This window comes from Poecilia reticulata, linkage group LG15 (assembly GCF_000633615.1).
Source record: "Poecilia reticulata strain Guanapo linkage group LG15, Guppy_female_1.0+MT, whole genome shotgun sequence".
In the NCBI taxonomy this organism is placed as follows: domain Eukaryota; kingdom Metazoa; phylum Chordata; class Actinopteri; order Cyprinodontiformes; family Poeciliidae; genus Poecilia; species Poecilia reticulata.
Genome location: NC_024345.1, coordinates 22,998,575 through 23,016,487, shown reverse-complemented (window position 1 = coordinate 23,016,487; position 17,913 = coordinate 22,998,575). Strand labels below are relative to the sequence as shown.

Here is a 17,913-nt window from a genome sequence, read left to right as displayed (position 1 = left end):
AAAGATTTAAAGAGGAGCAGCAAAAATAAATGAGATAGGTTACCATTGCTTACCAACAACTGGTGCCAACCAGGACAGTCTTCAGTCAGAAGCCTCTTCAGATTCACCGCAACACTGACTGCAGGAGATCTTTGCTGCCGCAATGACATTTGAAAATATTTGGATAATAGGAGTTGCGACAGCATTAGATTTCCCTTTGGGAATAAAACAAAAACAAAGCAAAACAAAAATATATATATTTGAATTGAATTGAATTTACATGGCTGAAACATTTTCTTATTTTATAATATAATATAATATAATATAATATAATATAATATAATATAATATAATATAATATAAAGTTGAAGTGTAGAAGATTTAAAACTACATTTCCCATTTTCGCCGGAAGTTGCGCTGACGGTGTGGTCCTTGTTTTGATGACGTAGCCACGGCCAGTCAATGGAGTCAAACGGTCAGAGGAAACGAGGCCATAGCAGATTTAAAGTGTATTTTCTTGTTAAATAACCACCGGGAGGAGATAAATGCTATTTTGATAATCATGGCCGTCAGGGCGTAGTTTTACTCCAAATACGTGGCACGTCTGCAGCCGACGGACCGTGTCAACAAAACGGCTAATGTGAGGCTAGTTAGCTAATTTGTTAGCGAGTGATTTTTTTTCTCCTCCTGTAGCAGATTATCACGTGTGGGACTTTTTTTTTATTATTTCATTTTCGTTTCGCCTCTCATTCTTCGCTTTCAATAAGACAGAATCGCTCCAATAATGGCGGAACCAGGTCCGGTGGTCGCACAGCAGAATTTGGACAGGTGAGTTGAAGTTTTAGCAAATAAGCTAAAGGCAGCTACGTAGTTCACTTACATTAAGGGATTTTTGTCAAAAATACAGGGTGTATTCATTAAATATTCGAGAATTTGTTCACCTAAGTCAGAAATGTAGATTTTGCATTGCTTGTTGGTGCATTTTTAACATGTTTTTGGAGTGTCTCTGGTAAGGCACGTCCTTAGCTATCTGCTTCTGACAATGATGTGATTGATGCCACCTGCGGTCGATGACCCGCAACACCTGACGTTATACATCCAATATGGATGGCTTAATCTGAACCTCTTTAATTCATTGTTACGTGTGTATGTTGGTTTAAAGCGGGCCGTTTTAGTTTAAAAGTTACATTTATAAACACAAACTAAATCTTTTCAAAACCGTAGCTTATCGTTTAGGTTATTTATCGTGGGCATTTATTGTGTGGTCATTTATGCGATACATTTCTTGTAATAATTATCGTTGTCACAATAAATTCCAATTAGTGATGCTTAAAGACCTCTAAACCAGTCCGTTTTTTTTCTTCTTCACTATTTGTTAAGTAAATGTGTTAAAATAAATTTTAAAATATTATTAAATATATTTACTATGTGCAGTCTTGTGGTACAAATACTTCTTTGAGTGACTGGCATCGTAAAGAGGCATATTACAAATGTTAATGTTTTAGTATTTGTTTTTGTGGAGCTGTGATTGCTGTCTATGCAGTCACAGTAAGTTACCTAAAAATAGTAATAGTTTGTTTAGCTTGTATTTTGTGATACATAGTACCACAAAATACATCACAAACATTTCACCCCTACTCTAGGCATGTTAGTAAACTGTTTAAAGGTTCTGTATTGATGTCTTTCATATAAAAACATATTGAATTAACTTCTAAATGTTACAAATAAAATGTGTTTGGGTGAAAAATGAAGTCTGCTGTAGTATTTTAGATGCTAGGCTTGCGATGTGTTAAAAGCTATGGTGCAATTATCACAAAAATGTTGCTGGACTTGCAACACTTTAATTGCCAAACAGTGTTTAATGACTGTACTGCCTTTTAATTGGAAGGATAAATATCAGTTAATTTACTCTTAATAGGTTCCTTATTCACCAGAAAGGTCACATTCATTACAAAATGTGATATTTTCATCATACAGATTTTCTTTTTCTGCCTTATAAACATCATGAATATTTATATCTTGAAATTAACTTTATTTTTTATAGAATCCATGTATTTCTGGGGTAATTAATGTTGCATTCTTGTGCCAAATTTGTTGAGTTTTCAAACACATTGGCTTGGAAACTTTAACCAGAAGATAGTTTGGTTAATTTATCCAATCTTGAGTTAAATCAAACATGTTTTTGTTGGTCCAGCACTTAAACAAAAAGCTCTTATTATGCTACCAACGTAAAATGCAGAATAAATGACACTATAGGTATGCTTACAATATTAATAATTCTCAAAACCGTAACCCGAGTTAGTAAATAAAAGGCTGTTTTTTAAGGTTATTGCACAGTTGTTAATCTTATGACTGATTGAAAGCCTGCAGAGTCAAATTCAATTATAGCAACATAGCAGGAAAATCAAGCCGCAAAATTTCTGAAATTGTTTAATCAAATGTACTTGGGAATTTATCTGAAGTATGGACTTCCTTAAAGCATTTTCTTTTAAACGGGAAGAGACCTTGAGGTGAAGTCCGTACATATCTCTCATCAAAAAACAACAAACATGGAGGTGGAGCAGAAGAGAAACTCTGCATTTAGAAAGTAAAACTGTCTCATAACTGCATCCAATTTCCCACATTCAGTGGTTAAACCTGTTGTGACCTTACATTTATTTTTAAATTTTAGAAGAGAATGGTAGTATCCTTTACTGTCCCTCAGTGAGAAAATTCAGCCTAAGAAAGTTTTATATTTTCAGAACCATAATCCTTTTTTGGATTTATTGTAAATTACCAAATTATCGTAAAGGAGCCACACTTTATTGTAAATTGTTAACATTTGGTTCCTGGCAGTAGAATTGAAACATTGCCTTGGAAAAACGTAGCATTTATGAACGTGCTAAAAGTATGTATGTTTTCATTCTAATGTACTGAATTGGAGAAAATTAATGTAATGTCATCTCTATATACAAACCTACAGTAGACATATCACATTAATTGTCCCAGAAATTGTTGCGATAAACGATAATATTGTCATTTTAAGACCATTTTGAAGAACGTAGTTCAGCTATGCTAGCTTGACTTTGAAATCTTAACATGTAGATGTGCTGTGGAATCGTTGTGCTGTGGAAAGGCAGATGTTTAAGTTAGCTAATCTACCGCCACTGAGTTAGCTTAGCTAAAAGCAGCGGCAGCTAATCTACTGCAACAAATCACTTATTAATAATCTTAAAATAAACATCAAGTCTAAAAACATAAAACTGTAATGGACTGAATGCTCTGTTATTTGTGTGGGAAATGTTTCAGTGTTTTTTTGGGGTTGAATCCCGATATATTTGTTGGAGTTGTCATTGGTTGCTATGGCAACGGTTCTGTGTGTAGCGTAGCCGACACAGAGAGCGAGGGGGAAAAAAAAGAATACGAGTAGTTTTGGGTTGGTCAGCAATTTTTCTGCATTATTTTTTACTTTGCTGTGGTGCATTGCACCAAATTAATGATACCTACATCTCCAGGTTTCATTTTGTCAACGAAATTGTTGTACGAAGTGACAGAATCGTCTTTTTGCTCTCCGGCGTCGTACGCACGTGTGAAATTTCCGGATATAAACAATGTCAATATGTAACAGTTGGCTTGTTGTGGACTCGGGCCAAAATCTAGGGCTAATTTTCGATGACACACAAAAGCGACACATGCAAACTGTGTCAGTGAGATAAAACAGTTTATCATATATTACAGAATGTTTGTATTTATTTTATCAGTATAAATATGAACATTTAGGACAGCTAATCAGGTTAATAGGGTTTACGTGGAGGTGAGGAGATGCTGCAACATTTCAGTGCTGCTTCCTCCTAAACAAAGACCAGCAGCTGCAGTGTGTGTGTGTGTGTGTGTGTGTGTGTGTGTGTGTTTGCACAGGGAAGCGTTTGACACTGCATTTTCTGTCAATATTGATCTTTGAACTTTGAAACCTTTTCCCAAAGAAAGGACGGGCATGCGGGTTTTGTGAAATGTGCCCCAGCTACGTGCTGCTGTGTGTGGCGGAGGCAGTAAGCCTGACGGTGTTTGTGGAGCAGATAGCTGTGAGATGTGCCAGGTCCGGTTGCTGCTACGGTTATGTACCAAGCCTCTATCGCTGACAAACATAAGGCCCAAAGGTTCTTATCAGAACCGGCCACAAGCAGCCAGCTGCCTTCGCAGTGCAGTGTTTCACAAATAGGTGTGAGGAAAATGTTTCAATGCACCATCTTTATTTTGTTTCTTATATAAGATTTAAACCAAACTTGATACTTTTGGTCCTCCACATTTAGTTTTGTCTTTGTTTTTAGGACTGTCAAGGTAATGGCATTTATTTATTTGTTTTATTTTATAGTTTAAATATGAGTTTTGAGTGAAAAGGAGTAGTTTGAAGAGAAACGATCTCGTATAATCTACTCACTTGGCTTATAATTATAGCCAAGTATTTTTGTATGGAAAATAAACCCTGTCAAAATAGTGAATAAATGTAGAAATAAATAAATGAAATGTATCCTTAATGGAAACTATGTTTAATATCTACTTAAAGAAGCATCGTCCCAACACATCTGAAATCCCAGCAGCCATTTTGCAGCACATACAACAGTAAAACCAGCTGGCCAGAAGTGCTGGGCTTAGCTGGGGTTGCTAGGTAACGGGCCATGCTTTGCTGGGGTTGCTAGGCGACGGGCCACTGTCTGCTGATTTGCAAGAGATTTTTGAAATGGGCAATTTTGCAAACACCAAAAAACATCAACTTATTGCCAAGAAATGGATGAGTGATTTTTATTTTTAAGTGTTTGGGCTGCTTTTAGATGGAAGTACAAAAATATGCTAAATGTGAATTTTGCGTAATGGGTCCTCTTTAAAAGTCACATAATTGGGTAGCTTGTGACACATCGTCTCACTTTACAAAACAAAAAAATAATTTAAATTTGATTACGCAGACAGTTCAATTAATCAAAAATTGCATCAAGTTCAGTTTATTAGGAATAAAAAGACGCAGTTGATTTATTGTCTTTCCATTACAAAAAGGGAAAAGTTTTTCATAATATGCTGGATTTTAAAAAACAAAAAATTGGTGAAGCTTTAATGAGCTTGTTGAGTGTTTATATTTCAAAACAAATCCGCATGAAAAGCGTTTTGCATCCCAGACCGTACCGTTTGTGTCTCCTGTTCTGGGATCACCCCGCCATCTTTATTTCTGAATCAACTGGCTCCACTTCAGCATGAGCAGTGGCGCCCTCTGTTGAATGGCGGAGAAATGACGACACCAAAGGAAAGTCTAAGTGGATGTTATTGACTGGAACTCATTTTAATCTAATAAGCCATTAATCAACAATTGTTAGTCAAATAATAATAGTTTGCATCCTTATTTTGTAAATTTAATAAAACTCAATAAATTGGTTCTGGTTAACTGGATTGGTGTCGTAAAAACGCGTCGTTTGGCTGCCATGTTTGAAGCGACGCATCTGAGCAAACCCGTTTTAATTTATCTTATATACGTATATAGTTCTCCCATAGAGGATTGCATTTCAGGGCTGTTTTTAACGTCGTTCTCTGCGACAGGGTTACAGGAAGAATGCTTTTTGAATCGATAGTAGTTGGTTTGGTTCTGTTGTCAGGACATTTGTCTAAAACCGTTTTTAGCCTCCTTTCTTCAACCTTCATCAGTATTCGTCTCTGCGCAGGAATCCGAGCTCATCCCATCCACATATTGGACAACAATCCTATAATTTACGCCTCTCAGTTTGGCTGTTAAAGGAAAACCAATCATCAGATTTTCAGTGTCGTCGTATTACCAGCTGAATCCATCTTTATTACTTGGACTGCTTGTAGTTGGGTTTTAATCTAAATCGGACTGTTTGATTAGATTGCATGTAACTGGATGTGAATGAACCCATTTTGTTCTGTAAAGTTCATATATGTGGGGCAATAAATACATTTTGCAAGAGTTTCTGAAACGGAATATAACAGGTTTTTGTTAAAATACAACAAAATTATTAAATCAAAGACGTTGAACTTAACTTTTCTCTTAATGATAAGTTTACATTTAAAAATGCATAATCAATTATGAAACACAGTGTAGATTTACAAAAACTATCTTATTCCCTGTCTGAGGCAGATTATATTTATTTATTGATAACGCTGTCTGTCCTGTATCACCTTATATCACTGTATGTTTTAAATACTCATCAGTACAGAATCTGTGGACAAAATGTTAGTTCAGATCTTATAAATGCACATGGAGGTATATAAACACAGGATTATTACAGAAAGTGACTAAATATTCTGTTATTGCAGAATCACTGACTGTTCAGACTGTTGGGCAGCTTGGACTGCAATAAATGCTCGTTGTTTTGCATGTTTAATCACTTGAGTCACAAGAGCAAATGTCAACCAGAATTAACCTTTTCAACAAAAACAATAATAAAGAAATAAATAAATAATAAGTCTTTTTAACTGTGGTTTGATAAACTGCTCCACTAATGTTATTATTTCAGTAATTGATTAAAAAATAATAATTTAACCGCTTAAGTCCTTTTTTATACAAAATTAGAAATACTTTTAAAAATATAAACATCTTATTACAGTTTTTAAACAGGAAAATAAACATTTTATTTTCTAAAATGCAACAGTATTTCATTCCTTTAGTCATTTGTAGCAAAAGTCACACCTGCAGGTAAAAAATCCTTCTAATAGGAAAAGATATACAATTCTGCTCGACTTGACATCAATACAGTGTAGCGCTGTTTATCTTTGGAGATAATCTGCAGAATAGGAGATTTTATAACATAAAAGATAAAACTGCCTCTGGAGGAGTTTACAGACAAACGTCTTATTTTAAATGCAAAATGTATTTTTGTACAATTCTGGTTTAGTTTCTGCTCTGACTGTGACGTTCTTTCAACAAGATGCCTTTTTTCAGTCTCCAATTAATGATCAATCGATTACTAAATGAGTCGACGATTATTCAAATAAATCGATTAATCGTGTACTTAAGTGAAGCTAAAACTGCAACATGAGGAGTTCTGGTCTGATTGTATTTGTTGTTTGTTTTCTCGTTTTAATTTTAAAAATTTACATATTTTATGTAAAATTTTGACTTAATTACTGGTCGATTAGTTGACGATTATTCAAATAAATCGATTAATCGTGTACTTAAGTGAAGCTAAAACTGCGACATGAGGAGTTCTGGTTAGAATTTATTTTTTGTTTGTTTGTTTTCTCATTTTAATTAAAACATTTACATATTTTATGTAAAATTTTGACTTAATTACTGGTCGATTAGTCGACGATTATTCAAATAAATCCATTAATCGTCCCAGCCGTACTGTAAACATGTGCGCCTGTCGCCTCAGGAGCTGCTGGGTGTGCTTCGCCACAGACGAGGACGACCGCACGGCGGAGTGGGTGCGGCCGTGCCGGTGCCGGGGCTCAACGAAGTGGGTCCACCAGGCCTGCCTGCAGCGCTGGGTGGACGAGAAACAGCGAGGCAACAGCACGGCGAGGGTCGCCTGTCCGCAGTGCAACGCAGAATACCTCATCGTCTTCCCAAAACTGGGTGAGCAGACGAGGAAACCGATCCAAAACATTTGCATGTTTCGGTTCGACACACCTGAAGCAGAGAATGATTCATCAACAGGCCTGTGCAGGACTAGATGCCATGCTGAGGACGTTATCCAACTGTTTGAGTCAGAAAAAATGTTGAGCCAGCAGTGAAACTGGCTGCTAACAGACCAATAAGCCAGGAGTTGGACACTCCTGGTGTGAAGCTTTGTCTGCCTTAATGGGCGGGAATGTCGAGGCTGCATGATTCAACACAAAAATCACAAACCCGTTCTACTTCCTGAGGCCTTTACAGAAATATTATTTAAATAAAATCTACAATGTTATAGTGTTATTCCCTCAAAAGCTAACATGCAGTGAAACTTTGCTGTTTTCTTTTGAAAGAAATCCTTAAATCTATCCTGGTAGATTTTAAAACACCTGGTGAAACTTGGCCAAATTTTACTGGAAGATAAATTATCTAATCTAATCTATTTAGGCAAATCTGTTGATTTTAGAATGATTTTTTAGCTGCAGATGCATCTTCTGCTGCAAATCATTAAGCATTCACTAAAGGAGTGCCATGTTGCTGCACTTCAGGAAATAAAATGTTTATTTTCTTGTTTGAAAAATTTAATAATTTGTTTATTTTTAAAAAGTATTTCTAATTGTGTAAAAAGATTTAAGTGGTTAAATAATTTTTTTAGAATAATCAATAGAACTAAAATAACCTTAGATGCAACCCTAATTCACAAAACTATAAAGATTAATACGATAAATTATCTAATCGGTCCAATTAATAAACAGAAACAGAAGGTGTGAAAATAAATGTTACACTTTGAGAATCTGTGTAAAACCTGGTTAAATTATCCTAAAGCTGCAGTTTGCAACTTTTATAAAAATATATGTTTTAACTGTCACCATTTTCAATTAATATAATGGTTATGATACCATAATAATGCAATAAATAAACTTTAAATCCTGATGAACATTTAACACTGTAACAGGAAGAAATTTTAAATAAACAAAACAGAAATGACAAATTTAATTTAATTTTAAATCTCTATAATTAACAAAACTGTCCATTAAAAAACACCAAACTAAAGACTTTTGTCATCCAGAACCATAAAGTCCTGCAAACAGAACTTTTTCAGCTTGTTTTAATTCATCATACGATTAATTGATTTACCATCATCTGCCTGTTTCTCAGTCCAGAACGTTTGTAAATGTTGCTGTGATGAGCAGGAGCTTCTTAAAGAGACAGAGGCCCATTTTTAGGTGGCAAATTGTGAAGTCAAAGTTCTTTTAAGTCGTATTTGACATATACAGCATTTTATAACTACTGATTGGACTATAAAATGACACTGTGTGGCTGGGAAATGTTTAATTCTGCCCCTTTAAAATAAAGAAAAATTACTAGCTTGAAATATTTAAAGCTTGTTGAAAACAGATGGGATATTTAGTACCTCCAACAGGTTCTGGGTCTTCAGAAAATATCCAGGGCTTCCTGACCAGATGCCTGATCCCCTCAACTGACTCCTAAATCTGTTGCAATAAATCAATCAATCGATAAATTAATTTTCTCTTTTTCTACCAAAGACTTGATGCTTCAGTCTGGTGTTCTGGTCTCAGCTTGAAACTATTTTTAGAAGAATAATTTTGTTTACAAAGACTTCAGTGTCCATTTTATTTGTTGTTTCAGGTGTTTATTTATTTGGTTAGAATATTTAAAATGTCTTCCAGTGTTAAATGTTCATTAGAAATTATCTGCTAGAGGGATTTGCAATATTATGCCATTACATTAATTAATTGTCTAAAATTTGTTATTATAACAGATCTACGACCTAAAACTGCGGCCAAGATTTTTTTTATAGAAGCGCACACCATTTTTATTTTAGTTTTTGTTTTGAATTTGCCGTTTCATGCTCAAACGGATACACGCCACATTTTAACCTGGTGAGGTTTGTTTACCCACCCAAACATTGCGGTTATTATTTAAATAAATATGTTTTCTGAACACCGTTCTAAGTTTGAGTAAATAAATCGCTGCTGCACTTTGAGGCTCTGGGGAAAATAAAAGCTGGAAGGACTTTGTGTGCGCCATTAGAAATGGCATTAGTTGTTTTTTCCATGAACTACATCTTTTGGTTTCAATCAATCATTGTTATTACTGTAATTAAGAGAGTAACCCATAAAAAGAAAACCAGCGAATGGCGCAGTCTATGGTTGGAGGTCTATTAAAATCGCCCAACCTCTCGGCTTACTTGTCAAATGTTCTGACCAACTTAACCAGCTAATCCCAGCTTGTTAAACTGGTGTAACTCCCTGAAGAGCCCATCAGCAAACAGGTCCAACACTCGCCGGTTTTTGGGTGGGTTTGTTGGCTTAAGAACCCGTTCCAGCTTGTTGTAGGTTTGGCAACGCCTTTGGAGCACCCCGTTGGTAGCGGAGGCTGCAATCCGAAACTGAAGCCGGACCAAAAACAATGTTAAGCCAGGGGAGTGTTGGGCCCAGCTGGTAAACGGGTTCATCCGTATTTATAGCGACCAGGGCGTTGCTGCCACTCAGTGCGGAGATAAATGTTTCAGTTAAAGTGTTTAATCACGATTCCTCTTTTTTCTTTTTTTTTTTTTTTAGGTTATAGTAAATTGAAAAATGGCAACAACTTACATTTTTACTTCTCTAAGTAGAGAAGAAATGTGGGGCGAAAAAAATTCACTGAACTCCAATCCAGAACCGCACAGCATTCTGGGAGATGTAGGCAAAGCAACGACTTTAATCGCGTAACCGTTTGGCAAGCTAACAGGCTGATGGAATCAACCAACTCACTCACTCTTTGGTTACCTAGCAACTCACTCACTCTTTGGTTACCTAGCAACTCACTCACTCTTTGGTTACCTAACTACTCACTCACTCTTTGGTTACCTAGCAACTCACTCACTCTTTGGTTACCTAGCAACGACCTGCTGAGTAACTGGGGCAGCAGCAGTTTAGGGTTTCGCCTCATAAATGTTTAAAAATAAAAACTGTGGATGAGAATAATACTGCCAATAGTTTGGCAACATGTCTGATATGAAAAACAAGTTTTGTGGGATTGAGATTAAACAAACCGGAGTTCATTTTAAACACATTAAAACACTCAGTTGAATTGATACACTTTCAGTTTATTAACGAGTCAAATGAAGGTTGTTGAAGTGCTTTAGTGCAGAAATAGCGGATATGAAGGAATGAACCGAATGAACACCGTTCATTAGTAATAGTATCAGTATTTCTGATACTCATTCAGTATCAGAAATGAGTATCAGTATCAGTATTCATTTCTGATACTGATATTTGAGGTTTATTATCGGCCAATACCAATCCAATACATTAAAACAGCACTGAATTTATGCCAACTCTGCACCAGTCAAGCACTCTTAAATACACCAATAATTTCATAAGCTTGATCAGACATTTAAAAACAACTTCAATTTGTTCAGTAAAACAGCCAATGTAAAACAAATCAACTGACAAAACAACAAGTTACCTAAAAATAAAAATAAACTGCAACAAACCCTTCAAATGGTTCGGAAAGTGTGAAATCTGAATATGTTAAATAATAAAGCATAGAATTAGACTGAATAGATCTGTTCTCATGGATTGGTCACATTGTCGCTGATGTTTCATCTAGAATTTTTTTCAATATGGAAAAAAGTGAATCTTTCGTCCCTAATTTATTGTGTCTGTATTTTAATTCTGTGCACAAACATCCAATCCAGAACCATTTTGATCTGGAAACAATAAATGGATAAACTGCAAAGATGAATAAATTCTCTCCATCGCAGCATCAAATAATCTGAACTAAAAGAAGTGATTGGCCCAAAGTTCTGGATGAGTTCACCACTGGAAACTTTTCCAAATCCCATCAGCGTGAAGCAGAGGTGGCGAGGGAGGCGTTGGGTCTGTCTGGGAGTGAAACTGGGTCAGAACAGCTCATCAGAACCGGGCTCTGACCGGATGAGTGGATCGACTCCGCTGCTCTTCTGATGAGTTTCTGAAACCACTGCCAACCTTTTCAACTGACTCAAACACCAAGAGAACAAAACGACATCAGAGAGGATATTTTACTACCAAGCAGCCTGATTAGGTTATTGGAAAATATTTAGACAATTACGTAACTTTTACTCTTCCTTTATATGCAAGATATCTTGGTAAATAAAACACTAAAAACTAACAAAATGGAGGCCTACAGCCAGCGCACTGATTTTATTTTCAGTTCTTTAAAATCGACTGGGACGTTTTCTATTGTTTCGCAATCATAATAAATAACAGTCAAAAAAGTGTTTGTCTTTTTTGCGCACCCTGAGCATCAACTACTCTACTCTTAGGAAATGTAATTCCATTAAACAGCCTGCAGGAGATTAGTGTAGGATTTCTCTTTTGTTTTGGTTACAGACTTCAATCCGTTTTTGCTCCCAGTGCTAAACTCATGTTTGTTTAGGTTGTATTTACCCAGAATGCCCTGCATTGTAGTCTACTTCCTGCTTTTGGAGCGGTTTCCAGTCCGCTTAGCATTCACATTTGCATTCAAACTAAACCAGAATTCACTTCAACCAAACGAAGACCGAGGTTTTTAGGTGGACCAGAGTTTGGTCGACTATGTATTCACACCTCCCCAAACGAACCAGAGTTTGATTAAAACGGACTAAACAGGGCTGGTGTGAATGAACCCTCAGGTTGTTTTCATACCTGATAGTCCAGTGGACTCCGTTTGCTTGGGGATCAAAGTTGTAACATTTATTACATTTTCACCTGCTCTTATCTTTCACACTGAACTGTGTCAAATGAACCAAACTTATTGAAAAACCTGTTCCCCTCCTCGCCTGTGAGGGCGCTGCCCCAAGAACCACTGGAGGAAATGACACAAACGTCTGAAGAAGACACTGAGCACAACTTCCTTTTTCAAACAAAAATGGAGTAACGTCAGATTTTAGCGGCTGTGGGATTTTTCTTTTGTTTCTGGTAAAAGACTACAAGCCATTTCTCCTGCTAGCGCTAGGCTAGCCCGTTTGTTTTGGTTGTATTTACCCACAATGCCCTGTGCTGTAGGTCCCTTCCTGCATTTTTAGCTGTTTGCATTCATTCAAACTGTGCCAGCGTTCACTTCAACCAAACCGAGACCAAAGTGTTTAGGCGAACCAGAGTTAGCATCAGAGTTCGATTACGGGTTCACTCCTCCCCGAACGAACCAGGTAGGAAACCTCCAAGCGGGTCGCTGTGTTCTGTTGGGTCTCTCCTCCCACCAGCACCTGCTGCAGAGCCACTTCCAGCCTTTCACCCGGGTCCAGCTCTGAGGACGGTGTGTCCTTGCTGCTCCATTTTTGCTCACACTCAGAGAGTAAACAAACCTTCAGGAAGAGAGGCTGCCAACGCTTTCGTCCACCTTTAAACTGTAGCTGCACTCCTCTCTCCCTCCTTCCCTCCTGCTTAATTATTTTAATTATAGAATCTGCTGCCAGTGGCTAAAATGAATTGCTCCTTTCTCCGTCCTGTCAGCGGTCATTAGCGGTGACCCAGTTCCCTCTGGCTGTAACGGTGCAGCGCTTTGGCAGGAACAAAGTGAAAGAGTCAGGCTCTGGGAGGTGAGTCCAGTCAGCAAACACAGGTGCAGTCTGCAGGGGATCAAAAGCCTGGCGCCGGTCCAGGCGGCAGTTTCATCAATAACTACTATAAAGCTGTGAGTTTAAGAAGCCGCAAAGTGATGAACTTTAATGAGGGAAAAAGCCGCAGCTTGACAAAGTGAAAGCTGCTGTCACTAAATTGTGCAAACAACTGATGGAAAGTGGCTTTATTGGGACACCTGTACAAATATCCTGCATGTCCTGAAGCAGGCAGGTGACTTAAGATGGAAAAGTCTTCGGAAATTATGATGCAAGCTATAATTTTGACATAATTGTTCAATATAAACACTCTTTGTTTTATTTCTTTGAGGAATTTGACCAGTTTTCACCTGACTGGCTTACGTTGTGTGTGTGAAGTTCAGTTTGACTCCAACCATTGGTCAGTTTTGTCCCAGTTAAAGCCTTAGCCGAATTAGTCGGGTCATAAAAGTTTCTTTTACTGAAGCGTTCTGAAGTTTGGGCGGAATGATGGCACGTTAGGGGAGTTTGGGGTAAAGATACGCAGCACATTAGCTGAAAGAGCAAAACATCCACCAACAATAGCCTCTAAACAGGCAACAAACAACAATGGCTAGAACGATTAATCGATCAGTAAACGATTAATCATTAACTGAAGTAAACATTAGCTGGCGTATACACACTCAAAAAGGCCATTTTCTAGAAGAACAACATATTCACCAACAAAAGTCTTAAAGGCAAAAAAATAATTAGGCCTGAAACGATTAATCGATTAGGAAACGATTAATCGTTAACTGAAGTAAACATTAACTGGAGTATAGTTATAAAAGGTCAACATTCAAAGCAGTAATCAAGCCAAAACCTATGGACACATTTTGCTTTTAAGATTAAAATAAAACCTTATTTATGTGTAATTATTGTCCAAAATTCCCACTTTATATTTTGGTCCGTCTGATGAGAAACTTTAAAATATCAAACTATTAATTTTATCAGGTACTCAAGTAAACTTCTTACCAAATACTTTTACATTAATTTGCTGGACGACTACATTTCTCTTTTACTGGAGTGAAAATATGTTGCGTTAGTCTGGAGCTGTAATGTATCTGCAGACCTCAGAAAGTGCGCAAGTCGTCCCCTGCGGTGCGTTTCCTCTGCAGCCGGCCGCTTATTAATAGCATGTGGATGAGACTCTGAGTGAGGAAATCAGGTTGGCTTCCTGTAAATATTGCATGATTTCCCCGGAGTCGGCTTGAAATGCCAGATGGGAGGAAGATGCAGCAGCAGAGAAACAATTTATTTTTTATTTTTTTTAATTGTTGCAAAGGTTGAGCCTCGTTTCATGTTTGTTGTTTTTTAATCAGAGGAGAAGCAATGAATCAGCAGGGGTCCAAACTTTTAGTCACATGGGCCAAAATTGAGTCAAAAGTTAAAAAAATAAAACAAAAAATCCCAAAGTCAGGCAAATAAAGTAGCCTAATTTTATTAAAAAAAATATTTAGTGTACTTTCAGAACTATTGGTTCCATTGTAGATTAAAATATAAGTAAATTTCCACCAAAAAAACTAATCTCAGAAAGTTTGAAAAGTCAAAAAATGTTCAACATTTGAAACAGAAATTTCCAAGTTTATTAAAATTTCTTTTATTGTGGAAATTCACCATTTTATTCCATCTACCAAAATACTTTGTAGGTTTTGCTGTTTTCAGTTTTCATCTCAAACTAATTTATTTTCAGTAATAACAGGATTTTTAGGTCACTTTAATTCAAAACGTTTGCTATATTCAGTCAAGTTTAATCAATTAAATAAAAGCTGATTTGTGTGGCAGGAGGTGGAGAAGATCAATCTTCTCACAGATCTCCAGTAGCTGTCTGTATCACAGTGCATTTGGAGAATCCTCTGACTGAAGATTCTTTAAATCTGACCATGAAGTGTAAAAACGATAAATGGAAGTTCTCGTTGTTTCCGATGATTCTGGGTGGAAATAAAAAGCTCCAACTTCCTGTAACCAGGCAACCATTTCCTGTCTCCATCAGGTCCGATCGTTTATGTTCTGGATCTGGCCGACCGGCTCATCTCCAAGGCCGGCCCCTTCGCTGCAGCCGGAATCATGGTGGGCTCCATCTACTGGACCGCCGTCACATACGGCGCCGTCACAGTCATGCAGGTTCGTCCTCTGATGTTCGCCATGCGCCAGCAAGTCCAGCCGATACCGCTGAGCTTCATTCATCATGGAAAAAATGATTTTTCTTTTCATTTATTATGATAAATTTATTGATGTTAAGAAAAAACTCGGTATGATGGAAAATGTCGTTTTCACTGCGGCTAATATGACTAAATGCTGTTACTGTGTTTAGTTTAGTGATATAAATCCATTTTTTTTCACTTCTGTTATCTGAGGTTTAGTTGAACTAGAAACTGGACCAAAAAGACTTCGTAAGATTTTGTGTTTTTGCAGTGTATAGATTTTAGATCATATTGTAAAAACCAACAAAAAAGAAAAGCTTTATTTTTTTGGGCGCCCCCAAAACTGGGCACCCTGGGCTACTGCCGTGCCTCGGCCATTAAACAAGGTATTTCTCAGCAAATCTGTGTTTTGATGATTTTAGTGTGTTTTGATGTGCAGGTGGTGGGCCATAAGGAGGGCCTGGACGTGATGGAGCGGGCCGACCCGCTCTTCCTGCTCATCGGCCTGCCCACCATCCCCGTCATGCTGATCCTGGGGAAGATGATCCGCTGGGAGGACTACGTCCTGCGGCTGTGGAGGAAGTACTCCAACAAGCTGCAGATCTTCAACAGCATCTTCCCAGGTCGGCCGTTCGGTTTCTGTCGTGACGTTTTTTGTTGTTTTTCATCCGCTGACGGCCCGAATGTCGGAACCGCAGGTATCGGCTGCCCGGTGCCGCGGATCCCGGCCGAGGCCAGCCCTCTGGCCGACCACGTCTCCGCCACGCGGATCTTGTGCGGCGCTCTGGTCTTTCCCACCATCGCCACCATCGTGGGGAAACTCATGTTCAGCAGCGTCAACTCCAACCTGCAGAGGACCATCCTGGTGGGTGCTAACAGGGCTACTGATGCTAACGGGGCCACCGATGCTAACAGGGCTACTGATGCTAACGGGGCCACCGATGCTAACGGGGCCACCGATGCTAACGGGGCCGCTGATGTTAACAGGGTTACTGATGCTAACGGGGCCGCTGATGTTAACAGTGACTGATGCTCTCTGGATGCTACATTCCTTCCTTCCTTCCTTGTCTCCTTAGTCGTAACGTAACTTAATTTTTCCAAATTGATAAATATTTTTGACGATTATTGACGATTATTACTACTTGACGATTATTTTGAGATTTAACTTCTCAGAAGTTAAATCTCTTTTTGTAACTCAAATTACTCAGGAGAATAATTTAAGTTATTCTCCTGAATAACAACTCTGGGCAGGAAGGTCCTCCTTTAGCAGTTTGTGTCACAGCGGCTTTGAAGATGCCTCTGACTGAAGACATGCCGTCTTTAAAGCCTGCCTGCTTTCTGGCTCTCCCCCCAGGGCGGCATCGCCTTCGTGGCCATCAAAGGGGCATTCAAGGTCTACTTCAAGCAGCAGCAGTACCTGCGCCAAGCCCACCGCAAGATCCTGAACTTCCCCGAGCCGGAAGAGGCCTGAGGCGGCGCTCTGCTGTCGGTGAGGATGAACCCCCCCAACACTCAGCTTCACCCTTACTGCAACAAGCCCCGCCCCCTCCCAGCGGTTGCTACGGAGACAGACTGCGTCGCCGCTTCCCGTCCCTGGAGCGACGGGATGGGAAGCGAACTGGAGCCTGCTTGCAGTCGGTGTGTGGCTACGCTAACACCACATGGCTAACACACCCACTGCTAACCAAAATAAAGACGCAGGGCATGCGTGAAGAAGTTTTTTTTCTTTTTTAAAATGAAACTTGTTTTGGTTTGACGTCCCTCCCCCGCCCTCGTCGGGGTCCATTCAGATGATCAATTAATCAATAATTTATCACGTTTGGAAGCTAGCAGGAAGAAAAACACGAAGCAGAAGCTACCAGAGGCATTGTAACATAGAAATCTATATTTTAGCTTGAGACGTTCGTGTTTATTTATTCAGCCTACAGCTTTGATTACTTCTGAACTCTGTAAAAGTGTTGGCACCCGTCATGGCGGTCCGGTCCGACCCAGAGGGGATGAACCCAGCGGGACGTGGAGCGGTTCTGTTCTGGCTCAGGTCGGGACGGGTTGGCAGTAGTTTTCACAAGCTCTTAGCTTCTCCCACAAACTTCAATATGTTTTATTGGACAAACCAATAAAAGCTGAAAATGATGCATGCATTAAAGAAAAGAAAATCGAGTTTAGTTCTGGACTTTGACTAGGCCGTGCTTCATATAAACTTTGCCAAATTGAAACTACATCTGTGCCACAAATTTCAGTTTTTCTAGTTTTATCTGCTTAACATTTTTAATGAAATCTCTAAAACATTAAAGATCTTCAGATTGCCATTAGTTATAAAAAAATTTAAACATTTTGGGTCAAATATTTTCTATTTTATTGGCCAAATTTTTACCATTTCTTGAATTGTGGCCAATTAAAAATCATTTCAAGGGCCACAAATGGCCCACGCCCCACACTTTGGACAACCCTGATCTAAATCTCCTGTAGCTCTGGCTTCAACCATTTTCCCTGTTCAACTCCAACATTCCCACAGTATTATTGTGCCACCACCGTGTTTCAATGTGAGAATTACGGTGTTTAGAATAAAGTAAAAGATTACAAAAGTTTAA

At 38.3% G+C, this 17,913-nt stretch overlaps 1 protein-coding gene across 1 annotated transcript; it reads left to right on the top strand.

The window, feature by feature from the left end:
- Positions 1-399: 399 nt before the first annotated feature.
- Positions 400-17,913, top strand: marchf5 (membrane-associated ring finger (C3HC4) 5). The gene is made up of 7 exons (XM_008429996.2): positions 400-619; positions 751-807; positions 7,335-7,537; positions 15,172-15,302; positions 15,762-15,945; positions 16,021-16,187; positions 16,677-17,913. Exons 2-7 carry the CDS (start codon positions 764-766, stop codon positions 16,791-16,793), a joined length of 846 nt encoding a protein of 281 aa, XP_008428218.1. The 5' UTR covers positions 400-619; positions 751-763; the 3' UTR covers positions 16,794-17,913.

Excerpts from the sequence above, each read along its gene's own strand:
- marchf5 (XM_008429996.2), top strand. The coding sequence starts at position 764 with ATGGCGGAACCAGGTCCGGTGGTCGCACAGCAGAATTTGGACAG. Across the intron at positions 808-7,334 it reads GCACAGCAGAATTTGGACAG|GAGCTGCTGGGTGTGCTTCG; the intron begins GTGAGTTGAAGT and ends CTGTCGCCTCAG. Across the intron at positions 15,946-16,020 it reads CTTCAACAGCATCTTCCCAG|GTATCGGCTGCCCGGTGCCG; the intron begins GTCGGCCGTTCG and ends TCGGAACCGCAG.